This window comes from Enhydra lutris, unplaced genomic scaffold (assembly GCF_002288905.1).
Source record: "Enhydra lutris kenyoni isolate GAN:26980312 unplaced genomic scaffold, ASM228890v2 scaffoldscaffold88, whole genome shotgun sequence".
Lineage (NCBI taxonomy): Eukaryota > Metazoa > Chordata > Mammalia > Carnivora > Mustelidae > Enhydra > Enhydra lutris.
In genome coordinates, this window is record NW_019154172.1 from 2558544 (window position 1) to 2585565 (window position 27022).

General features: G+C 38.9%; 1 protein-coding gene and 1 pseudogene across 3 annotated transcripts in view; one reads left to right on the forward strand and one right to left on the reverse strand.

Moving 5' to 3' along the window:
• Window positions 1–3981: 3981 nt before the first annotated feature.
• Window positions 3982–4339, reverse strand: LOC111162091 (annotated as a pseudogene).
• A 9030-nt stretch (window positions 4340–13369) lies between these two features.
• The window catches only part of LOC111161943 (aryl hydrocarbon receptor nuclear translocator), a 73135-nt gene continuing 59482 nt past the window's right edge, over window positions 13370–27022 (forward strand). For all 3 annotated transcript variants that reach the window (XM_022526013.1, XM_022526014.1, XM_022526015.1), the window contains exon 1: window positions 13370–13502. In XM_022526013.1, coding sequence (XP_022381721.1) covers window positions 13478–13502 — 25 coding nt within the window. In that variant the 5' untranslated portion in view covers window positions 13370–13477. The remainder of the gene's footprint in view (window positions 13503–27022) is intronic.

Here is a 27022-nt window from a genome sequence, read left to right on the forward strand (position 1 = left end):
TAAATAAATAAAAATCTTAAAAAAAAAAAAAAAAATAGGGGCACCTGGGTGGGTCAGTGGGTTAAAGCCTCTGCCTTCAGCTTGGATCCCAGAATCCTGGGATTGAGCCCTGCGTTGGGCTCTCTGCTTAGCGGGGAGCCTGCTTCCTCCTTCCTCTCTCTCTGCCTGCCTCTCTGCCTACTTGTGATCTCTGTCTGTCAAATAAATAAATGAAATCTTTAAAAATAAATAAATAAAAATAATAAAGAAATTTTTAAAAAAGAATTTACTTAGAACATTTGAATCAGAAAAGTCAAAACTATTTCACTTAGTATTAGGTATTATACATGCTCACATATACCTTGAATGCAAAACTTATTACCATTTCCTCTAAGGTTTTTTTGTTTTTGTTTTTAAAAGATGTCATCTATTTATTATGAGAGAGACATTGGGAGAGCACAGAGGGAGAGTGGGAAGAAGAAGCAGACTCCTGCTGAGCAAAGAGCTCAAAGTCAAGCTCGGTCCTGGCTTGATCCCAGGACCCCAAGATCATGATCTGAGCCGACTGCAGAAGCTTAACCTACTGATCCAACCAGATGCCCATCCTCTAAGGTTTTATGCAGTTCCAAAAAAAAAAAAAATTCTATAGGACACCTGCATGCCCAGGTAGGTGCACACACACCCTTTTCTCTCTGTATGTACATATGCTTTATAAATATACAAAATAGTTCTGGAGAGACATAACCCAGGGCTCTAAGATGGGGAATTGAGTGTCTCAAACTATACCATGTACATATTAACTACTCAAAACATTTTTTTTTTTTTTTGGTTAAAAGATTTATTTATTTATTTATTTATTTGACAGACAGAGATCACAAGCAGATGGAGAGGCAGGCAGAGAGAGAGAGAGAGGAGGAAGCAGGCTCCTCGCTGAGCAGAGACCCCGATGCGGGGCTCGATCCCAAGACTCTGGGACCATGACCCGAGCCGAAGGCAGAGGCTTTAACCCACTGAGCCACCCAGGTGCCCCTCAAAACATTTTTTTGAATTTAGATACATTTTCAAAATATTATCACACTTTTAAAAAGTAACTCTCCTGAAAGAGGTTCTATATTTAATAAATTTTACCTCATGCCTGTTATATGTCACTGTACTAGATGCTGGGGACTGAATGGAGAATGAAGTATGGTCCCAGTTCTCACTTTCATCTTCCCAAATAATACGAAATGTAGCAATTTAAATATTTTCAGTTTCTTAATTTCTAAATTTCTCTTGCCCCTGAGCATACAATCACAAATTCCATGGTAGGGAAAACTAAAGTCTGAAGCAAAACCAGGCTTTGGGGCCCATTATAATCACTACTGTTTGTTTAGTGATGAATCTTAAAACAAAATTGTTTTATACTTCTGTTTTACATAATTATAGAGGTAATACAAAGTCATAGCATATTAAAATTACAGAACTATGAAAAGGTAGAAATCTCCTATTAATCCCACTCTTCAGAGATACACTATTAACAGTTCGGTAGATTTCTCCAACTCTAATTTATATATTTAGTATAATTATTATTATTTATAAGATAATACTTACTTTTTAAAAAGATTTTATTTATTTATTTGACACAGAGAGAGAGAGATCACAAGTAGGCAGAGAGGCAGGCAGAGAGAGAAAGGGGGAAACAGTCTCCCTGCTGAGCAGAGAGCCCGATGCTGGGGCTCGATCCCAGGATGCTGAGATCATGACCTGAGCAAAGGCAGAGGCTTAACCTACTGAGCCACCCAGCTGCCCCAGATAATACTTATTTTATGCTTTTTTCATTTAATAGTATACCTTGGACATCGTCCCATTTTAATACCTTTAGATCTGCTTCATTCATTTTAATGGCTGCTAAGTATGCAAGTTCTCCATTACGTACATATCCCTGATTTATTTTCACTATTAGTGTGCATTTGGGTTGTTTAAAATTTCTTAATAGTGTACCATCATTGCAATGGCTAACCTTGCACATATTTCTCTGAGCATTTGTGAAAAAGTTTTTGTGACATAAATGCCTCAGAGTATTAAAAATATAAATGCTGGGTTGTAGGATATAAACAGGTAGAATTTTAATAGGTACTGCCAAATTACACACTAAAAAGGTTACTGCAATGTGCAAACTAGGTATGAAAATGCCTGTTTTTTCATAGTGCCGCCAATACATTACTCTCAATCTTTGAAGTATTTGTCCAGTTAGTAGGCAAAAATAACATCTCAGTTTTTAAGAACTTGCATTTCCCTAATTGCTATGGTATTTGAGTTTTTATTGTTTGTACATCTTACTCAAATTTCCTATACCTATCCTATACCTTCTATTCATTGGGTTATTCATCTTTTATTTATTTATTTGTTGGTTTGTTTGTTTTTAAAAGATTTTATTTATTTATTTGAGAGAGAGCACAAGCCAGGGGAGGGGCAGAGGGAAAGGGAGAAACGGCTTCCTGCTGAGCAGGGAGCCCAATGTAGGACTTGATCCCAGGACCCTAGGATCATGACCTGAGTGGAAGGCAGACACTTAACCGACTAAGCCACAAAGGCGTCCCAACAATATATTTTTACTTATAATTTTTTGGGATACATATTCTCATTTCCCATCCTTTGCTACTCCCACTCCCTCACTTTTGAAGCTGCTGTCAACGTCAGCTTCCAGAATTTAACCTCTCTCCTCAGCCCATCAACCTCCTTCTAGCTTCTCTTGTTTCCCTGTCTCAGCTCCTTCTTCTGGGGCTCTAGAATCTTCCATCTCAAGATACTGATCTAATTTGTCAATCAGTACTCCAATTCTGGGTAATTCCTCTGCTTACTTTCTTTCCTCTAGCTTCTGGGTGTTGGCAGAGAAATGCTCCATAGTTTCATGAACATTTGTACCTTCTCACTCTGGGGGCTCAGAGCATTAGACAGTCTTTTTCTTCATACAATTTTAGTCACACACTTCCCCAAATTACCCACATCTCTAAAGCTAGAACCAACACCATCTCTACCTCTTGTTTGTAGCAGTTTGACTTATTATTATTCTTTGAGAATCAAAGCCACTGCACGTGAGTTGTCAGCTTCTCCCTCTTCCACTTCAAAATGTCTATACATTTTCTCTAAAAAGTTGCCTTGATTTTTCTGAGAGTAATACTTCCACACACTGCCCTAACTTGTTTCCTTGTCTCCCCCAGCACAAGTCTTACTTGTTTTCTTGGGCATATATATTTTCTTCAACTTTAATTTGCCACTTTCACAAGACATAATTTTCTATTCCTACCCCATCCTACCTCGCATCCCAGGTATCATGTGATTAGTTTTTCTTCATTGCCATGTTTCTTGAAAAAGTGTCGTATGCTAACTATCTGCCTATATTTACTCACTTTCTATACGTTCCTCACTCACTTGAACCATGGTTTCCACTCCATCTACTCTCCTTAGATTTGTTTCTCATCTCTGAACATGTGCTGCTGCCCAAACTCTTTTATCTTGAAACTCTATTGGCTTATATTGTCCTGCTCTTTCCAGACTGCGTCTTCTTCCTTCCATCATCTGAAACAGATATTTCTCTCTCTCTTTTTTTTATCCTTTAATTTCCGAAGCATGTCCATTCATATTTGACTGACTGATAGTACATAAATATTCTTTTACAATAGGTCAGAACATCTATGTTATCCCAATTACACAAAAACAGTTGCAAAATAGTGTTAAGAAACTTCCTTGCCTAAAATTATAAGACTAAGTATGTGTGCATATATTTTAAAAATCCCTTGATTCCCATTCCATCCTTTTGGCTGAACTTTATTAATTAATATCTTCCCTTTCTATACTGCTCTCTTTTGTGAAAGGTATCAACTACCTAAGCACTCAAGCCAAATCCCCTTCTCCTTTGCCATCCCCCCACCTCTAGTCATTAAGTGCTAACAAGACACCTTCCTAAATCTTTCTGGAATGGATCTCTTCTCCATGAGAGTTCTCTTTTGCAAGTCTATTTCTTCATAAGTCTGATGTGTGAGACTTTAATTGCTCTGCTGCAGTTTTCTCTTCTTTAGTCCATGGTGATAGCCCCAGGTCTGGTTGCTTTGTAGGGTTTGTTATGGTCATTAAGAACAGTAGCACAAACACAGCTCTTAGTCTCTTTCTGCTTGACAGCAATTGGTTTAACGTGTGCTTGCAAAGCTTGATATTGAGACTTTATTGCTAACAATTCTTTTAAGAGTGTAACGGGATTTTTCTTGCCTGTTGAATCAGGATGATTAGTCTTGATTTCATATTCCAGTCTGTATTGAATATAATCCAGATCAGAGTCAGCTTTCTGGAACATAAGTTCCATCTTATTGATCTCTGCTTCCATCTTGCATGGTTGACTTTCCTCAGATGCCTGAAACAGGCATTTCATGAAGCATTCTTTGCGTCCTTTTGCTTATCTCTCTTAACTATGGTGCTGTCATTTTCTGCAACCACAGTCTCTTGCACTGATGCATAACTTTAGGTCTAGATCCCAATCTCTCTTTTGGGCAGATGCCCTATGATTTCATATGCTTAATAAGCATTTTTACCTGGATGTCCCACCAACCAAACCAACAAATAAATTTCAACCAAAGAAACCTGAACTTCCAGTTAGGAAAAGACATTAGGGTTCAAAGCCGATGGCTAAGAAAGAATTCTTGAGACGTCTTTGGTGCAAAAGGTGGTTTTATTAAACCATGGGGATAGGACCTGTGGGCAGAAAGAGCTGCATGCACTTCATGAGGAGTGGCCTATTATAAACTTTCACACTGGGAGGGGGTTAGGGAGAATGTAAGTCTCTAAAGAATTTTGGAAGGAAGTTTTCCAGGACTTTTAGGGGGCTAGCTATTGCTTGGAAAAGGTCATTTTTTACTGTCTAGTAAACCCAAGTCATGAGACCCTTCAGATGTATATTGGTGGGTCATATACTTGGGGGATGATTGCCAACATGTATCTTGGTGGGTAGAGATAAATGAAGTTTCCACAGTAATTTTTATATGTTAAGGTAGACTTACAGGGTCTTGGGGGTTGGGCTAAGATGGCCTTTCCCCCTTAGCAAACTATTAGTAAAGTATTAGCAAAGTATTAGCATGGAGGCAGCTGAGTTCCCAGAGGAAAGTCACTCTGACTGTTTCAAGGACTTGTCAATGGGCTGTAGGCAATAAGAAAATTTAATAAATTTTCTTCTGCCTCTGTTTCCTGCATCACCAGTCTCTGATATTGATATCATCCAAAAGCTTTCTTTGACGTCACCACTTCCTTTCACTCCCTATGCATAGAATCCCATGGCAAACCTTATTTTGTCACAATCATTATCTTTTCAGCTTCACTGACCTATGTCTGATCCTTGTAATTGTTTCCCTGGATTTCTTTCTTTCTTTTTTTTTTTTAAGATTTTATTTATTTATTTGACAGAGATCACAAGTAGGCAGAGAGGCGGGAGGGGGCAGGGCGGGGAGCAGGCTCCCTGCTGAGCAGAGAGCCCCATGCAGGGCTCGATCCTGGAACCCCGAGATCACAACCTGAGCTGAAGTCAGAGGCTTAACCCACTGAGCCACCCAGGGGCCCCTCCCCTGGATTTCTGCAGTAGTTATTTACCTAAGTGGATTTTCTGTTTCTAGTCTCTGCCCATCCCCCAAATAATCTGGATCACTCTTCCTTAAAATTTTAACCTCCAGGAATAGGGTTTCCAGATAAAAGATAACCTTTTAATTTTTAAAAATTTTTAAATATTTTATTTATTTATGAGATAGAGCGAGAGTGAGAGAGAGAGAGAGAGCAAAAGCAGGGGGAGCATTAGGCAGAGGGAGAAACAGGCTCTCCATTGAGGAGAGAGCCTAATACAGGGCTCTATCCCAGGGTTCTGGCATCATGATCTGAGCCCAAGGCAGACGCTTAACCAACTAAGCCATTCAGACGCCCCAAAAGATGACTTTTTAAAAAATATAAATATTTCCTATGCAATATTTAGAGCATACTTATACTAAAAAAGTCATTTGTTGTTTACCTGAAGTTTAAGTTGACTGGTCAGCCTGTTATTTTTTTTTTTTTTTAAGATTTTATTTATTTATTTGTCAGAGAGAGAGAGAAAGTGAGAGAGAGGCAGGCAGAAGGAGAAGTAGGTGCCTCGCTGGGCAAGAAGCTTGATGTGGGGGGCGCCTGGGTGGCTCAGTCGTCAAGTGTCTGCTTTTAGCTCAGATTATGATCCCAGCGTCATCCTGGGATGGAGTCCTGCATCAGGCTCCACGCTTGGTAGGGAGCCTGCTTCTCCCTCTCCAGCTTCTTGTGCTTGTGTTCACTCTCTTGCTATCTCTCTCTGTCAAGTAAATAAATAAAATCTTTAAAAAGAAAAAAAAAGGGGCAGCTGGGTGGCTCAGTGGGTTGAAGCCTCTGCCTTCGGTTCAGGTCGTGATCCCAGGGTCCTGGGATCGAGCCCCACATCGGGCTCTCTGCTCCGTGGAGAGCCTGCTTCCTCCTCTCTCTCTGCCTGCCTCCCTGCATACTTGTGATCTCTGTCTGTCAAATAAATACATAAAAATAATAAAAAAAAATCTTTAAAAAGAAAAAAAAAAAAAAGAAGCTGGATGTGGTACTTGATCCCAGGACCCTGGGGTCATGACCTGAGCTGAAGGTAGATGCTCAACCGACTGAGCCACCCAAGTGACCCACAGTAGGTAATTTCTTAACCAACTTTTTAATTTTCATTTCTATTAAAATTAGAAAATCTGAATTGCAGTGGGTTTGTCAGGTACTGCAACGGGTGATGGCTACCACTCATTCAGATCATTTCTGTAGAGTTGAATCTAACATGGACCTAGAATTATAGAGAGTTTTTAATTGAAGGTGGCTTTCAGTAGTTTGTTAGATCTTATGCAGACAGCATACAGCAACCTCTAAAGTTGAATGTTTCAACGTGGGAGAGAGCAGGCATTGTATGCCGTTGCAAGGGTTGCATTCAACTCTGAAAGCATTTTTTCCCCATTCGACTGTAACAATTTGATGTGGTTCAAAATACGTTCAATAATGTGTCATGCCTTCTTTTCCCTCTGATGAAGAAACAAAATTATCATGTATTGAGAAATAATAAACTCTTGGCAGTCAAGGCATTTGCATAATAGTCTGGTTTTCTTAAAAAATCCTGATACTTTGTTCTTAAGATTAAAAATTGTGGCATTGGGGCGCCTAGGTGGCTCAGTGGGTTAAGGCCTCTGCCTTCGGCTTAGGTCATGATCCCAGAGTCCTGGGATCGAGCCCCACATCGGGCTCTCTGCTCGGCAGGGAGCCTGCTTCCTCCTCTCTCTCTCTGCCTGCCTCTCTGCCTACTTGTGATCTCTGTCTGTCAAATAAATAAATAAAATCTTTTAAAAAAATTGTGGCATTTATCAGAATTGGCAGCGCAAAAGAAAAGTTCTCTCCTGACCTGTATCATGGCGGTCTCAACTCCCAGAAATTGTGCCAAAGAGTTTAGAAAACAAATAAGCAAAGTAAGCACACAGAGCAAACTTCAGGGAACTATTTTGGATTGCAAAGGAGGATAAATTTAATGTTCAAATGATCTGATAAAGTATTCATTTGGAAACAAAAAAAAATCAGGTCACTTAGAACTTGAAGTAATAAATTCAAGCTAATAAAAATAATGAAAACAGGGCTCAGATAAATGTACTTGAAAAAATGGTTTTTGTTAGTATTATCTTATGGGAGAAAAGGGATCTTTTTAAAAAAAAAAGATTTTATTTATGTTATTTGTCAGAGAAAGAAAGAGAGAGGGCACAAGCAGGGGGAGTGGTAGGCAGAGGGAGAACCAGGCTCCCCACTGAGCAAGGAGTCGCATGCAGGACTTGATCCTAGGATGCTGGGATCATGACCTGAGCATCCTGAAAGGGCATCTTTTACTTCAGTCATTATTCAAAAATTTATGAGAACATCTTCCTCATCACTTATCTCACTTCACTACAGAAAAAGCTGTCTTCTAATATTTACCTATTTCTTCTCAGAGATTATGCTTACTGGCTATTATTTTACTATATTTACAGTTTGTATTAACTTGTTCTATGCTTTATCAGAATCAGGAGGAATGCTATTTGGCTGCCAACTGTTCTTTGAATAAAACAGAAAGTGGACTGACATTTTATTATAGGAATAATGACCTTTCTACACTGAAGGTTACAACTCCTTCAGTGCTGATCCCAAGATATCTTTTTCAGACTTTCTCATACCTCACAAAATAATTCTTTTTTATTTTTATTTATTTATTTTTAAAGATTTTATTTATTTATTTGACAGAGAGAGACCACAAATAGGCAGAGTGGCAGTCAGAGAGAGGGGAGAAGCAGGCTCCCTGCTGAGCAGACAGCCTGATGTGGGGCTCCATCCCAGGACCCAGAGATCATGACCTGAGCTGAAGGCAGAGGCTTAACCCACTGAGCCACCCAGGCACCTCCCCCAAATAATTATTTATTATTATTATGTTTTTATTTTTTTAATATTTTATTTATTTGACAGAGATAGGCAGAGAGGCAGGCAGAGAGAGAGGAGGAAGCTGGCTCCCCTCAGAGCAGAGAGCCCAATGTGGGGCTCGATCTCAGGACCCTGGGATCATGACCTGAGCTGAAGGCAGAGGCTTTAACCCACTGAGCCACCCAGGCGCCCCTCAAAATAATTATTTTTTAAAAGAATTTTTTTCTGAATGAAAATGTCCTGTTCTGCAACTTCAATTTTTTTTTTTTTTTTACTGTGTCAATATTTTTACTTCTCTTAGCATTCTCCCAACCTACATATAAGCTTAGCATTCTCCCAACCTACATATAAGCTGAAATATCCAAAAAATCTTAGTGGAAAGTAAGTGTTTTTCCCATTTAGACTCCAATTTGTTGCCTCAGAACTAAGTGTAGGTAATGGCTTTCTGTGTATCCTTCCAAAAGTTTTCTTTTTTCTTATCTTTATTATGACATATATCATACTATAGCAATGGATTTTTACTTTATTTTTAAACAAATTTTTATTTATTTTTGAATTCCACTATATTTCAGGTGCATAAGACAGTGATTCAACAGTTCTTTTTTAAGGTTTGACACATCATTTTATTGTACACCATTTTCTATCAAAAAAGAGTATAAGAATAAATACTTAAGTAGCATAGACAATCAGAACAATTAAACAGTAACACAAGAAAGGAAAAATGAATCACAATTCTGAATTGGTCACAACTGCATTTTTTGTTAAAACAAGTTGAGTTAAAATTTTCCAATTTTTGCATATCTTATATAGTGAGTTCCTCTAAAGCAGTCCTTTTTTTTTTTTAAAGATTTTATTTATTTATTTGACAGAGAGAGATCACAAGTAGACAGAGAGGCAGACAGAGAGAGAGGGAGAAGCAGGCGTCCCACTGAGCAGAGAGCCGGATGCGGGGCTCGATCCCAGGACTCTGAGATCATGACCTGAGCCGAAGGCAGAGGCTTTAACCCACTGAGCCACCCAGGCGCCCCTAAAGCAGTCCTTTTTAAAAGTATATATGTATTAATAGGATATTTTAGTCATTTTTTGACTATTTATTTTTATTTATTTATTTTTATTAACATATAATGTATTATTTGTTTCAGGGGTACAGGTCTGTGATTCATCAGTCTTACAAAATACACAGCACTCACCATAACAACATATCCTCCCCAATGTCCATCACCCAGCCACCCCATCCCTTCAACCCCCCCATCCCCCTCCACTGCAGCAACCCTCAGTTTGTTTCCTGAGATTAAGAGTCTCTTATGGTTTGTCTCCCTCTCTGGTTTCTTCTTGTTTCATTTTTTCCTCTCTTCCCCTATGATCCTCCACCTTGTTTCTCAAATTCCACGTAACGGTGAGATCATAAGATAATTGTATTTCTCTGATTGACTTATTTTGCTTAGCATAATACCCTCTAGTTCCAACCACATCATTGTAAATGCGAGATTATAATTTTTTTTTGGTGGTTGCGTAATACTCATACGCGTGCCCATGTGCGCACACACACATGCATACCCCATATCTTCTTTATCCATTTATCTGTTGATGGACATCTGGGCTTTTTCCATAGTTCGGCTATTGTGGACTTTGCTACTATAAACATTGGGGTGTAGGTGCCCCTTTGGATTACATGTGTATCTTTGGGGTAAATACCCAAGTAGTGCAATTGCTGGGTTATAGGGTAGCTCTATTTTCATCTTTTTGAGGAACCTCCATGCTGTTTTCCAGAGTGGCTGCACCAGCTTGCATTCCCACCAACAGTTTAAGAAGGTTCCCCTTTTTCTGCATCCTCACCAACATCTGTAATTTCCTGACATATTAATTTTAGCCCTTCCGACTGGTGTGAGTTGGTATCTCATTGTGGTAGTGATCACCACAGTAAGTGTACTTTTAATCCTCTTCACCTATTTCACTCATTCCTCTACCTTCCACCCCAACCTCCCTTCTGGCAACCACCAGTTTGTTCTGTATATTTTAAGAGTCTGGTTTTTTGTCTCTTTTTTTTCATTGTTCATTTGTTTTGTTTCTTAAATTCCACATATGGGTGAAATCATATAGTATTTGTCTTTGACTGACTTATTTTATTTCATTTAGAATTTTACCCTCTAGATCCACCCATGCAAATGGCAAGATTTCATTCTTTTTTAATGGTGAGTAATATTCCATTGTATACCACATCTTTATCCATTCATCTCTTGTTGAATACTTGAGTTGCTTCTGTATCTTGGCTATTGTAAATAATGCTGCATTAAACACAGAAGTGCATATATCTTTTAGAATTAGTGTAACTTCAATTTTGAATGATAAACCAAACACGAAGTTTCTGGGCATTTTTCCTTATGTACTGCATATATGCTGTGAAATGATTCATATTCTATGCCTCAGTGGTGTCCAACTGTTCAGAAGTACAGGGCTAATATTGCCTTTTCGTGTTGTATACTATGCATGATTTTATGTGGTATTTGATCAGGGATTTTTGCCAGTAGCTTGTTATACTTTTTCCAAGCAAAACATCTGTAGCTAGTTATACAAGCATCACTGAAACAAAAACGAGTTTTGCCATTTTTTTAACCAGGGATGTTACTTGATCTTTTTTTAATCCATAAATTCATTCATTTCATACTGGAAAACATTATTTTACATTCATTCTGGAAAAATACATTTTACAAGGCAATGAGGTTATTATGTTTAGTTCAAAAATGACTTGTAAGCTTTGATGGCTTTTTGAGTCACTGTTTGGCAAAAGTTTCTAATAGCCAAGGTGTAGTGGGCAGTGAACAGATAGATTATTGGTCCAATAAAATCCAATTTTTATTTTTTTTTATTTTTTATTTTTTTAAAGATTTTATTTATTTATTTGACAGAGAGAAATCACAAATAGGCAGAGAGGCAGGCAGAGAGAGAGGAGGAAGCAGGCTCCCTGCTGAGCAGAAAGCCCGATGTGGGGCTCGAACCCAGGACCTGGGATCATGACCTGAGCCGAAGGCAGCGGCTTAACCCACTGAGCCACCCAGGCGCCCCTAAAATCCAATTTTTAGATGCCCATAATTGTATTTTTTCTTCCCTTTTTTTAATTTTATTTTATTTATTTACTTGAGATAGAAAGAGAGTAGCATGAGCCAGGGAGAGGCAGAGAGAGAAGGAGATGCAGGCTCTCCACTGAGCAGGGAGCCTAACATGAGGCTTGATCCCAGGACCCTGAGATCATGACCTGAGCAGAAAGGAAGACACTTAACTGCTTAACCAACAAAGTTATCCAGGTGTCCCACAGATAGTCATAGTTGTATTTTCTATTTACACTTTTATTTATTCATTTATTTATCACTGCTTGGATGAACTTATCATGTAAAGGCACAAAAGTTGCAGTCTATATCTGAACGTCTTGTTTAATAGCTAGCTACCTTTACCACACAATTTTGAATTGAAATTATTTGTTACTTTTTTCATCACTACTTCTTTTGTGTCAGCTTACTCCTCTTTTTTTTTTTTTTTAAGATTTTATTTATTCATCTGACAGGCAGAGATCACAAGTAGACAGAGGCGGGCAGCCAGAGAGAAAGGGAAGCAGGCTCTCTGCCTAGGACCCTGAGATTATGACCTGAGCCAAAGGAAGAGGCTTTAACCCACTGGGCCACCCAGGCGCCCCAGCTAACTTCTTTTGAGTGGGTAATTTTTCTTTTTTGATAAACAGGAAATACAACACAACAAAATAGCAACAAAGTACAAAATAATTTTAACAATGTAAACAATAATATACAATTTATGTTAAAATACCTCAGTAGAGATAAATTGTACTGTTAAATAATGAGAGAAAAGGATCAATGTAATCTTTGTAGTCCATATGTAACCTATAAGAATGTGAATATGCTCAATAGTGTAATGGAATTTGTTAAAATTCGAATTAAATTTATATTAAATAATTTGAGAAATACATGTAAAGGTGGCAGTATCTTGTAGTGTTAAAACTTGTTCCTAGAGTCAGAGTTCTTCAGTTTGCATCGCACGCCATTACTTACCAGTTATCACTTGCTTAATCTCTTTGCTTGTTTTCTTATCTGCAAGATGGAAATAGTAATAGAATCTACATTACGTGTTGTGACGATTAAATGAGTAAACACACAAGGCAGTTTGGGTAGCGTCTGGCCCGAATGTTTAGTGCTTCCTATTATTAAAAGATCTGTTCAGTCCTCATCTTTTCACTTTCCTACTAAAAACCCATCATTATGTCCCTATCATTGACCAAAAGAAGTCATCCCACTCTTCATCAAAATACCTGCTTCATACATTGCCTTCTGTTTTGGCTGTCGGTATCTCCCTCACCTTAAGCGCCCAGATTGTTTTCCACGACTGAATTCCATACCAGGCACTCAAAAAATAATTATTGAGTTTTTTTTTCACCAGGGACAAAGGTCCCGAAAGGAGGATCAAATTCTAGAAAGGATTACAAATCACTGCGTAAAGTTGAAGCATTAGAGCACCTAAAGAGGATTTACTCGTTCGTACAGTTAGTTGTTAGCCGGGGGAATCCACCACCTACCCGAGATTTTTAGTAAAATTTTTTTCACTTACGTCACTCGATCACTGACCTTTGACGCACAGGAGGCGGGATTAGAGAGACAGCTGGACTTCTTTTTTGCCCGCCCTCCTCCAATGGACCGGCGGGCACAGTGGCTAGTCCAACCTCTTGACATTTTCATTGGTCAGTTTCTCAGAGCAGGCGGGCTGAGGGGGGGGGGGACTCCACCCACTCTATGGGCGGGGTCTGTCCTCCGTAGGGGCTGGGGCGGGTGGCGGGGGGGGGGGGGGGGGGGGGGGGGGGGGGGGGGGGGGGGGTTGCCACAGCCGCCATCTTTGATTCCGCGGTAGCGGTGGCGGCAGCGGGGCGCCGCATCTGGGGAGTGGCTCTCCCCTCCCCCTTCCCCGGTTCTGTGGCGGCGACTCCTCCCACTGGGGGGGTGGCGCGACGGCAGTGGCATCTACGGCCATGGCGGCGACTGCTGCTAACCCCGGTGAGTAGACTGAGGACTAGGGCGCCTCTAAAGGAGGAGGGGCTGAAAGGGTTGGCAGCTGAGGAGACCCAGGGCTCCGGGGCAGTAGTTGGGGCTGAGGGCGCTAGGACGAACGGGGGTGGCCAGAGGGTTGTGGGGGATGGGAGGGACGGTTGGGGGGAGGGGCCGACCCTAGGGAACTGGGGAGACCTGAGGTGGAGGGAGGGAGAGGGCTGGAGGGAGTTCCTTAGGGTGAGTTCTGTTGGAGCGGCTCCCCGAGCTGGGCTTGGCCTGCCTCCACTCCCCTGACGGCTTTCTGATGTGTGATGTGGTCCTCTTTCAACTCTGCCCACTGGAGCTGCTTGTTGCAGAATAACTGGGCAGAATGGCTCGTCTTACTTTAAAAGTAATTTGGATTTACAAACACTGAACCATGTTGCTGTTTAGCTGAAGTGTTGCACTTCGAAACGTTTAAACGTTTAAATAAAAATCTTTGAGTATATACTTAGCTTTTCTAGACTGTCGTCGCCCCCCCCTCCCCCGCTATCCTTTGAAACTGGCGTTTTATTAAGTGGCTATAGTGTCTTCAACTGCTGAGGACAGAAGCTTATGTAATGGTTGGTGTTCTGGGCAGATCTTACCAACAGCTAGCATCCAGAACCCGAGGTTTAAATCTTGTTGGTTGTAGATCGAGGCAGTTCCCATTCTTTAAGAAAAGTTCAGGGGGCGCCTGGGTGGCTCAGTAGGTTAAGCGGTTAAACGTCTGTCTTGTCAGGTCGTGATCCCAGGGTCCTGGGATCCAGCCCTAGTCGGGCTTCCTGCTCAGCGGGGAGCCTGCTTCTCCCTCTCCTTGTGCCTGCCACTCCCCCTGCTTGTAGTTCTCTCTGTCAAATAAATAAATAAATAAATAAATAAATAAAATATTTTAAAAAATTAAAGGGTTGAGGGTTCTTTTGAAAGAAGAGTCAGTTTCATGTCATTTTTCAGTGAACATCTCTTCAAAAGGGGGAGCTTGGATATTAAAAAATCTAGCCAGTCATGTCTAAGTAATGGAGTGGAGTGTATTGAGGCAGGTCTAAACAGATCAGGTCTCCAAATTCCTAGCCCCAGTCCTCTTTCCACTATATTACAGTTACTTCTCCCTGAGGAGTTCATTTTAGGGATCCTACTCTACGTTCTTGTGAAATAAAATCCTTTTCCAGAAATCCCTATCTTTGATAGGCTTAAAAAAGAACCCACAAGTTGGGGTTGAATTGCTTGAAAATACAGCAGTGGAAGGGACTCACTGGGGTTCCCATGTTGAAGCTGAAATTGGATTTTTTTTCTATGTCTCTGAAATGAGTATAATTTATGGTACCCAAGTTTTGCTATAACAGTTGAATCCCTATGAAATTTAGTGTCTTTGCTACCCTGTTTCTGGTAACAGAGCTATTTAAGGAATTTAATTAGTCACATGTCAATATATTATAAAATCTTTCAAATTTTTTTAGAGGAAAAGATAAAATTAATGGCTCAGGTTTTATTGCAGGAAGTGCTGATGATGGAATAAAATTGGAAAGATGCTATTATTATGGCAAACCGGGCCTCGTAGTAAAATAACCTATGTGTTAATACTGGGGAGTAAATAAACACGATTTTAAACTGATAACACATTGCAAAATAGTTACATAACCCTAGTCAAGTTGCAAAGCATTTCTCTTATTAAGAGGTGGCCTGGGTAAACAAGATTAGTGAATGTTTCGGAAGCTTTCCCCGCCCCCCCCCCCCCCCCGCAGTGTGGGTGGGGCTGCTTTATTTTGTTTTTTTCAACAACAGTGACCAGAATGACAGTTTCTTGACCACATTTTATTACTTGATTCATATCAGCTGAAATCTGAACCAGAAAATGGTGTTTATTTGTGTAGAATCCTTGCTGATGAAGCATTTGATTTTGTTTATTATCCTTTGACATCCTGTGCCTGCAATTTTTAGATCTCCTTTTTGATGTTGAAAAATTGTCACATCTCTTCCAAGTTATTGATACAACATTTAATTACCTGGTTATTAAATTAGGAAAGGTGCTTTTTCCCTTCATTTTTTTCTTTTGCCTCTTTATAGAAAATGGAAGCAATCACAGATACATTGTGGACTTTTATAGCCTGTTGGGTTTTGGGAAATGTGGACTATGAATGGAGGGTCATGGGATGGAAATACACTGTGCTCAGTGAAAAGAAAGAAAATGTTTTTGGTGTGCCTGGGTAGTGTAGTTGGTTGAGCCTCGGACTCTTGCTGAGATCATGATCTCAGGGTCCTGGGATAAAGCCCCCAGAGACTCTGCCCTCAGTGGGAGTCTGCTTGAGATTTTCTCTCTTTCTCTCCCTTTGCCCCAGCCCCCACCTGCTAGCTGCATGCTTGGAAACTCTCTCTCTGAAATAAATAAATAAATCTTAAAAAAAGAAGGTAAATGCTTTTCAGGTCAGAATTCTTTGTTGCATTGTCAAACATTTCCTTAGAGCCATTTTAGGGATTAGAGACATACCTAATTCTTTGAGGTTTTTTTTTTGCTGGTTAAGATTTCCTATAGTTCTTACTAATTCTATTTTCACAAATGTCTGCAAAAGATTTTTGTAATCATTATTTAACTTTTCTCTCTAAGTTCCATTTAAGGTAATCTTCAGTGTTAATAATAATGCTTGATGATCATGTTAATTGTACATAGAGTGTGATTTAGAGAGTGTTGTTGGCCCTTAAGTATCTTGTAGGGGACCTGGTTCCTTTGCGTATATCTTAATGTGGTGCTGGATCAAAGGCAGAGTAAGATGTGGCTTATTTTCTACTCTTTAAGAGTTATGTTGAAGTAATAGGTCTAATGTGATAATGGCCTTTTGCCTGCATGAATTGATAATTTCCCATATTCTATTATTTTTCGTTACTTCTGCTTAAGCATTGGCAAGTAGAAGTGGTTGGTAGGTGGTCCATGAAGTATTAGGCTGTCTTTTTTGTCTATGAAATACTAACAGTTTTGAGGAACACTTTTTAAATTGCATGCATGATTCATAATGCAGGCTAAAGGCATTCATTGGGAAGAGATTAGGTATTTGACTTCCAATTTGGTATTCAAACCAGAGATATGAGTGAATTTGTAGGAATGTAGGTATTTCTTCCCTTGATTCTGGTAGTCTCATCTTACCTCTTTTTGTGCTAGTAGTTACCGCTTACTGTGGATGGTGAATGTGGCAGAAGGTTAAGGAAGGAACATTGTTTGGGTTTGTAAAGCTGATATTTAGGAAAAATTTTTATTGTTACATAATTTTCACTTATATAAATTATATTTTGAAAGGATTAGTTAACAATATTCTTACCCATTACCTTTACTTTTTTCAGATATTGGAAAAATAGGAATTTATGTGGTGTAAAATTATTATGTCAAGATACTTTATGGCAAAAACCTTTTTGAAAAGTATATTAGGGACACCTGGATAGCTCAGTTGATTAGGCGTCTGCCTTCTGCTCAGGTAATGATCCCAGAGTCCTGCTCAGCAGGGAGTCTGCTTCTCTTGCTTCTCTGCCTGCTGCTGATATTGTGCTCTCTCTCTGACAGCTAAATAAGTCTTTAAAAAAAGGGGGGGGGAAGTGTATTAAATATAATTTACTAATTCAACAATTGGAATACAATTAACATTTTGAAAAAGAACCTTGATCTGCATAGTATATCTGTGTAGATTTGTGGTGCCAACCTGAATCTTCTCTTCTTAAACATTAAGAAGTAGATAATTCTGCATTATTGGAACTCTAGTTTTCTTATTTTTATGATATAGTGGTCTCTAATTTTAGTTTTTTTGCATTATAGCCCTACCCCTCTACTCAAACAGTCCTCCAACAGATGAGAATACCGTGTTTCCTGGAAGTTTAATGAAAGTCTTTTGTGGTTCTCTGTGATAGAGGAATTTCTTCTAAGGAAATAACAGTAGGTTATTGGTAGCCAAGTGATGGCTCATCTTCAAAAACTAAATTGTTACAGTCAAGGAGACAAACCCTTTTCCTGGCTTATACTTAGGCCATGACATATTGTGGGTATTTCATTCCAAAACTATTTGAATCCTTGATAGTGGGAACTGTTTTTGGACATCTTCTTTTTTTTTTTTTTCCCATTAAGCTATTCACTTGAATATTTATGTATATATGTATGTGTTTGTGTATGTATGTATGTATGTAGGTAGGCTCCATGCCCAGCATGGAGCCCAATGTGGGGCTTGAACTCAAAACCTCATGATCAAGGGGCGCCTGGGTGGCTCAGTGGGTTGAGCCGCTGCCTTCGGCTCAGGTCATGATCCCAGGTCCTGGGTTCGAGCCCCACATCGGGCTTTCTGCTCAGCGGGGAGCCGCTTCCTCCTCTCTCTCTGCCTGCCTCTCTGCCTACTTGTGATTTCTCTCTGTCAAATAAATAAGTAAAATCTTTAAAAAAAACAAAAACAAAAACAAACAAACAAACAAACAAAAAACCTCATGATCAAGACCTGAGCTGAGATCTAAAGTCAGACACTTAACTGACTGAACCACCCAGGTGCCCCCACAATATTTATTTTAAAGGTTAAGTTCATGGTGGTACTGTCCTATGTGGGGGGTATAAAGCTGATTTTATGTATGTATTTATTTAATAACCTGTTTTTAAAAGATTTTTTCCCCTTTTTAAAAATTAATTATTTTGGGGGCGCCTGGGTGGCTCAGTGGGTTAAACTGCCTTCTGCTCAGGTCATGATCTCAGGGTCCTGGGATTGAGCCCCGCATCAGACTCTCTGCTCAATGGGGAGCCTGCTTCCCCACTTCTCTCTCTCTGCCTGCCTCTCTGCCTATTTGTGATCTCTGTCAAATAAATAAATAAAATCTTTTAAAGAATTAATTATTTTTATTGACATATAATTTATTATTTGCCCCAGCGGTACAGGTCTGTGAATTGTCCGGCTTACACATTTCACAGCACTCACCATATCCTATACCCTCCCCAATGTCTGTAACCCAATAAGATTTTATTTTTACGTAATCTTTACACCCAGTGTGGGGCTCAGACTTACAGCCTCCAAGTCAAGAGTCACATACTCTACCAACTGAGCCAGGCAGGCACCCCTAGCTGATTTCATTTAAATGTAACAGTAAAAGAATACATTTAAGCTCTTTCTGAAATGCAAGGCTTGAGCTCACTGGAATGTATCTGGGCCCAACATCCACACCTAGTGATAGGCCCTGCTTCTAGAGCCATCTTTTTTTAAGAATGATTAAACATTTATGAAGTTCCTACTTATGCCAGGTTGCACTTTCCTGTTTTATTGGCTATTCTGTATACTAGAAACCATCTCTCACTTTCAAATTAATTCTCTGAACTTTTGCATCTCTTCATCATTTTTTATTTTTTTAAAGATTTTATTTATTTATTTGACAGAGAGAAAGATATCACAAGTAGGCAGAGAGGCAGGCAGGCAGTGGGGCGGGGGAGCAGGCTCCCCGCTGAGCAGGGAGCCTGATAAAGGGCTCCATCCCAGGACTTTGGGATCATTACCTGAGCTGAAGCAGAGGCTTAACCCACTGAGCCACCCAGGCGTCCCTTCGTCATTTTAAAAAATATTTTATTTTTAAGTAATCTTTACACCCAACATTGGCCTCAGACTTAACAACCCCAAGATCAGCAGTTGCATGCTCTACCAACTGAGCCAGCCAGGTGCCCCTCTTCATCATTTCTTCATTTTGTATTTTCTCCTTTACATTTTCACTGTATTGAATGGACAGACTAAGTTTATGATTTTAAGAATGTAATTAGAATTTAAGTTTCATGAGAACCAGCACCTTTACCTTCCTTTTTCACCATAGCACCCCACTGCTCACAGTGGTGCTAAGGATGTGGAACTGAGTTCAGTAATTATTGGTTGAGTAAGTGAATGTTGGGGGTTCATATCTTTATGCACTGTTCACATGAAAATACCTCTGAAAGGGTAATACTAATTAAGCCATTAACATGAATTAATTTATAATAGCTAGCATTTATTAATAAATATGTCAGCTATTCTAAGTACATTATTTCATTTAATCCTCATATGTATTATCTTGTTTAATTTTTACAGCAGTCCTATGATACCTTAATATTATTGTTTTACAAATGAGGAAACTAAGGCACAGGGTGAATAGTTTGAAATCTCATAGCTGGTAGGGGGTAGAGACAATTTGATTGTTGGCAATCTGTCTACACAGTCAACTTTTTATTTTACATTTTTAAATTTTTTATTTTATTTTTATTTTTAAGAGAGAATGGGGACTGGGCAGAGGGAGAAGGAGAAACTGCCAAGCAGACTCCATGTCCAATGCAGAGCCCGACTTGGGGCTCCATCTTAGGACCCTGAGATCATGACTTGAGCTGAAATCAAGAGTTGAATGTTTAACCAACTGATGCATTGAGGCACCCGTTTTCTTTATTTATTTTAAAGAGAGAGTGCACATGCTCACATGCATGTGTAGGGGGAGGGGCAGAGAGAGGGAGAGAGAATTTCAAGCAGACTCTGCACTGAGCCCATCCTAAGGCTGGATCTCATGACCCTGAGATAATAACCTGAGCTGAAATCAAGAGTCTGATGCTCAGCTGACTGAGCCACCCAGCTGCTCCCATAGTCAATATTCTTAATCATTAAGGTGTAAGATTTTCCACTCTTAGAGTCACTGCCTACTGCAATGTAGTATGATAAAGATGACAGATATCTTTTGAGGAGGAGGAGGAGGGTGGGATATTGTCTTTTTCTGTAGGCGAAGAAGGTGAAATACCATATCTGGGCAGCCCAGGAGGGCATAATAGCTTAGATGGAGCGGTGAGTGCAAGGTGCTGAAAAAAAAACTGGAAGAGTGTTGCAGTTCCTAAAATCTTTTCTGTGAGTTACTGTGTTTTTTTTTTTTTTATTTTTTTTCAAGATTTTATTTATTTGTTTGTCAGAGAGAGAGAGAGAGAGAGCGCGCGCACAAGCAAGCACAAGTAGGCAGAGTGGCAGGCAGAGGTGGAGAGAGAAGCCGGCTCCCTGCAGAGCAAGGAGCCCAATGTGGAACTCGATCCCAGGACCCTGGGATCATGACCTGAGCCGAAGGCAGCGGCTTAACTGATGAGCCACCCAGGTGTCCCTACTGTGTTTTTTACTCATAGTTGTTTTTCAGCTCTTTATTTTTTAAAGACTTTATTTTTAAGTAATCTTTACACCCAATGTGGGGCTCGACCTCATAATCCCAAGATCAAGAGTTGCATACTCCACCAACTGAGCCAGCCAGGTGTTCTGTTTTTCAGTTATTTATATATTTAAGATTTTATTTATCTGAGAGAGAGAGAGAAAGAAAATGAGTGCGGGGGGGGGAGGGGAGCGGGCAGAGGGAGAGGGAGAAGCAGACCCACCCACCCCCGACCCCGCCTGCAGAACAGGTTGCCCAGTGAGGGACTCAATCCCAGGACCCCAGGATCATGACCTGAGCTGGAAGGCAGACACTTAACTGACCAATCCACCCAGGTGCCTGCCCTTGTTTCTCAGCTCGTTAAATAATTTTTAGGCTTCTTATTGGAATTCGTCTCTTAGTTCTCCATACTCTGTAATTGTGCCTTTTTTTTTTTTTTTAAAGATTTTATTTGTTTATTTGAGAGAGAGAGAGAGAGTAAAAGGAGAGCGGTCAGGGGGAGAAGCAGACTCCCCACCGAGCAGGGAGCCCAATGTGGGACTCGATCCTGGGACTCTAGGATCATGACCTGAGCCGAAGGCAGTCGCTCAACCAACTGAGCCACCCAGGCGTCCCCACAATTGTGCCTTTTAGATAAGCCTCATGAAGATGCTGCTCTGCTTATTTTTAATTTTTTTTCACTGACTCTTCTTTCTTTGTTTCTTTTGCCTGCTCATTTTCTTTTTCTTGCCCATTATACTTCTTTTCTAGTCTCATTGCTGGGGCTAGAACTTATAACTATTAAGCTTCCTTCATTTCTATTTGCCCAGCTACTTGCTTTCCTACCTTAAGTATTTGTTTGGTAACTACTAAATCTCATTCCCTTATTTTTCTTACATGTGTTAAAGATTCTCAAAAAAAAAAAAGATTCTCTAAAATTGTAATTCCTGACTTCTCACATAGCTTCTTTCCTATATTTTCATCTATTTTCTTTTAAGATTTTATTTATCTGACAGAGAGACAGCGACAGTAGTAACACAAGCAGGGACAGTGGGCGAGGGAAAGCAGGCTCCCACCTCCACAGCAGGGAGCCCGATGTGGGGCTAGATCCGAGGAACCTGGGACCATGACCCTAGCCGAAGGCAGTAGCTTAACGACTGAGCCACCCTCAGGTGGAAAATAGGGTGCCCCTATTTTCATCTATTTAAAACACATCTCTATTTGAATAATCTTTAACATAGAATTTATATATATGCTCACCAGTATTTCCTTCAAATCTACCTTTCCTAACTTTTCTGTATCTTCCATGATTATCACAGTTTTTTCAGTTCCCCAGGCTAAGCAACTGGAAGTGTTTGGATTCTTTCATGTATTTATCTGATTGGTTATCAGATACCCCCCCCCCCCAAAACCCATATATATATATTTAAACATAAAAAATGTTTTCATTATATAAAAGTGTATATTTAAGGTAGATATGTTTAAACATAGATATTTAAAGTTATTTTAATCAAATTATACATGCATATATTTATTTGAAGAGTTAGTTTTACATGATTTCTTACAAGAACAATAGTCCTTCACTCTGTTCTCTCAGTTTCTTCTCGGTAACAACCATTTTTATCTCTTTTAACTTTTTTGTTCTTGTTTGAATAAAATGTTCGAGAACTTTAAGACATGAGTTTTCAAATTGAAGGGGACAGACTAGTGAATGAAAACACACCCACATCAAGGCACAATATCATGAGATTTCAGCATCAGATACAAGGAGTATCCTCCTGTAAGCTACAAAAAAAAAATTGATCACTCCTCAGAAGAATCTGGAATCAGATTGATCATGCTTCTTACTAGTCACACTGGAAAGTAGAAGGCAATGGAGCAATGCCTTCAGAATTCATAGGGAAAATAATTTTCAACTTAGAATTGCAGACGTAGGCAAACTATTGGTTAGTGAAATACAAGAAAGATATTTTCATATATCCAAGGTCTCCCTTACACTCTTTCTCAAGAACTTAGTAGAGGATGTGCTTCACCAGTAATCCAAGAAAGAGAAAGCATGGAATATAGGCAAAGCAGTACAACAAAGGAAGAGGGAAGCATCCATTTTGCATTCATTGCTGTTATTTTCCCTGTTTTCAGTATGGTAGCCTCACTTTCAGCTTTGCCTGGTGTTCCCCAGACCAGGCAACATAGATAGAAAAGAATTATATTCTCAAGAGAATAAAGCAGTCTTTTAATCGGGGAGTGAGGCAATTTCCCTGCTAGAAGGACTAGGGAGAGGATCTGAAAACCTGCCTGCTGCTTAAATAGTTGTTGAACCAGTTCTTTTTATTTTAGCTTTCATTCACACATACCCCCTCCTCTGTACCTAGATTACCAATTCCCGAGACTTTGGGGGATTCTGACATATAAATTGGGGTGGTTTTCTGCTTTTCCTCCTGCTGGCTTAGGATTTAGTTCTTGTGGATCTATCAAGGCAGTGGTCCCAGTTTCCAAAAATTTTTTGCTCTTTTCTTCCATTTTTTTGTGTCGATGGACTTTATGTCTTGTATAAAATTGTTTTTCTCCTTTATATAATTTCGGGGGGGGGGGAGTAAAAGTAGAGGTATGCATTTACCCCATTATTTTTCTTCAGAAGTGGCATAGTTTAAAATTTTAGAGGTTCTTTTAACCTTTTCATCCTGCTGTTGTACTATGCCTTTATCACCTCATTTTTGGTTAATATAATTTATCTCCCTACTTCTATTACTTCAAACTTTAAATCTGTCATATTACTCTTTTAATTTACCTTTTTTTCTTGTCACTCTGATTTAAAAGTGTATCTTATCTTTTGGTTGCTTGTTGAATCAAATCTAAGATTTCATCTTGTCATTGAAGACCTTCTCACACTTGACATTTTATTTTTTTCCCCCAAATACAGACTCTGTGCTCTATATAGGCCTGACAGCTCTTCACACATATTTTCATACCTCCCTTTAGGATTTGCTTATGTCCTTTGTGTGAAATGCCTTTTTCCATTCCTTTACTTTTTTTGAGGCCCAGCTTAATTTGAAATTTAATTTGAAACTTTTCTGGCTGACTGGCTGGAGGCCTTGTTTTCTTTACTATTTCCTTCTTATTGAGCACCTTCTCTGTGCTATGGACTATGCCACATCTTAATTTAAACCATCTCAGAATCAACTTTTCTTTCTCTAAATTCCTCTAATTCATAGATTCTCTATAAACCTATTACTAAAAGTGTGAACTTCATTTTTAATTGGAGACTTTGCTTTTTTTTAGGGAAGTTACACGTAATCACTATTTAAATTTTATAGGACAAAATAGAAAAAGTATTAACAATAACAAAAATATATTCAGTCTTACTAATAACATAAATGAACATTAATGATAATTTTATACCTAGAAAATTGACAAAAATTTGAAGGATTGCTACTTCTCAGTGCTGGTGGACATATGGATAATTCGATATGGTTGATGAGCCTCTTAATTGGCATAGCTTTCTTAGAGTATAATGGGCAAAGTTTTAAATATGTTCCCTTATCATTTTCAGAAATTTATTACTATAGAAATAATGGTACCATGCATAAAAATACACAGTGGTGTTCTTTGAAACATTAATTATGATACTGATTATTTGAATATCATAAATATATACATTTGTACTATGAAGTACTATATAACAATTAAAAAGGTTGAGCTAACTATTTGACATGACATACCTTCCAAATTTATTGTTATATGGAAATAACAAAACATTCAGAATAAATATAACATGATCGCTTTCTTATATAAAAATTACCTTTCTTATGTAAAAATTACCAGAAAACCTTTGATATATGGTGTATAGAAAAAGATATGGAAAGATTATATCAAAATGTTAATAGCAGTTACCCTAGGGGGAAAGTGAGATTGGAGTTTGTATGTAGAGGATTTTACTTTTGATCGTTCACTTCTGTAAGATTGTTGAATATTTTTAGAGACTTTTATATTTGGTTTTCTGTATATCCATATTTTAATATATTGCTTTTTCATGAAAAAAATTAATAGCAAAATCAATTAACATTTTGGTTTGTGATATATTTTTGTAAAGCTACTATTTAAGGAGTACTTACAGTGTTTCAGGTGCTATGCTAAGTACTTTTCACATGCATTATCTAATATAATATTCCAAAAAAGTTGGTATTATTATTACCTACATTTTACAGATAAACTCAGAGAGATTAAGTCAAATAGGTGGTAAGTGGCATCCCCAGGATTGGAATCCAGTTTTATCTAATTTTAAAGCTTAAACTTTGTTCTCTCAAATTTTCAATGTATGCATCCCCCCACATTTTCTTTTTAAAAAAATTCAGATCTTGCATTTCCCAGTATAAAGGTGATACATGCTTAATGTAAAAGACAAAATAATAAGGATGTATAGAAAATCAAATGTAGAAGTCTCTAAATGCCATCCCAGAGATAACTACTGTCAGTTTATTGTGTTACATTTGCTCGCTCCATTCTAATCATGATGTCATCCACACTATTTCTAGAACTTAACAGGCATGTTCTCACCTCTGGATCTTTGCACTGTGCCTAGAATGCATTTCCCCCAGATACCTGTATGGCTTATTGCCTTATCTCCTTTTCTTATCTCCTGTCTCCTATTCCTATCTCCTTTTACCTTTTCAGTGATGTCTTTCCTCACTATCTAAAATTGCTATCCTCCTGTCTTTCAACTTTTATATACTTTTTTTTTTTGTCCCCCTAAGGAGTGGGAGAGAGAATCTCAAACAGACTCAGAGCCGAGCATGGACCCGATGCAGGGCTCCATCTCAGAACCCTGAGATCATGATCTGAGCTGAAAACAAGAGTCGGACACTTAACCTACTGAGCCACCCAGGCACCCCTAACCATTATATACTTGTGATTTGACTTCCTGTAGTTTTTTTTTCCCTCCACATTTATTACTATATAACGTATTATTAGTGAAATTTGATATCCATTTTTTACCTATAAAATGTCACTTTCATATTGTCATTCCAGTTTATATTTAAGTTATTTTTCTTGTTGATCTCTCTCTCCCACTAGCATGTAAAGTTTGTAAGGGTTAGGATCTTTGTCTTTTCTATTTATTGCTTTATCTCTAGGATCTGGTAGTGCCAGCATATAGTAGGTATGCAATTAATATTAAATGAATTCTTCCAGACTTCGGTTATGCATATAAACTTCATTTATTTATTTATTTATTTATTTATTATTTTTTTTTTTAAGATTTTATTTATTTATTTGACAGAGAGAGAGATCACAAGTAGACAGAGAAGCAGGCAGAGAGAGAGAGAGAGAGAGGGAAGCAGGCTCCCTGCCGAGCAGAGAGCCCGATGCGGGACTCGATCCCAGGACCCTGAGATCATGACCTGAGCCGAAGGCAGTGGCTTAACCCACTGAGCCACCCAGGTGCCCCGATATTTTTTTAAAAATTTATTTATTTGTCAGAAAGAGAGAGAGCACAAGCAGGGAGAATGGCAGGCAGAAAGATAAGCAGGCTCTTCACTGAGCAGGGAGCCCTATGTGGGACTCAGTCCCAGCACCCTGGCATCATGACCTGAGTTGAAGGCAGATGCTCAGCTGCCTGAGCCACCCAGGCATCCCACATATAAGCTTTGAAAAAGAAATTGTATTTTATATTTTTTTCTGTAGCTTGTTTTTCCATAATCATATATGTTAGATAACTTTCCATTTCCATGATATAGATTCACCTCAAAATTTTTCTGATATATTTTTTTTCCATTGTGGCAAAATGCACAATACATAAAATTTGCCATTTTAACATTTTTAAGTGTACAGTTCAGTGGCCTTAGTATATTCACAGTGTTGTGCAGCCATCATCACCACCCATCTCCAAAACTATTTTCATCTTGCAAAACTGAAACTCTGTACCCAGTAAATAATAACTCCCCATTCTCCAAATCCCCCAGTGCCTGGATACAACCATTCTATACTCTGTCTCAATCAATTTGACTTTTCTAGGTACCTCATTTAAGTAGAGTCCTATAGTATTTCTCCTTTTGTGACTAGCTTATTTTGCTTAACTAGTACCTTTGAGGTTCATCTGTATTGTATGTTACTGCAGAATTCCCTTTTTTAAAAGGCCAAAGGGTATTCCACTGGATGTATATCCCCCAATTTTTTATCCATTTATCTGTGGACACTTGGCTTGCTTCCACCTCTTGGTTATTGTGAATAATGCTGCTGTGGATGTTGTCTAAGTATCTCTTTGAGACTCTGCTTTCAATTCTTTTGAGTATATATCCAGAAGTAGAATTGCTAGATCATAAAATAGTTCTGTTTCTAATTTTTTTAGGACTCTCTATACTGTTTTCCATTGTGGCTGCGCCAATTTATTTTCC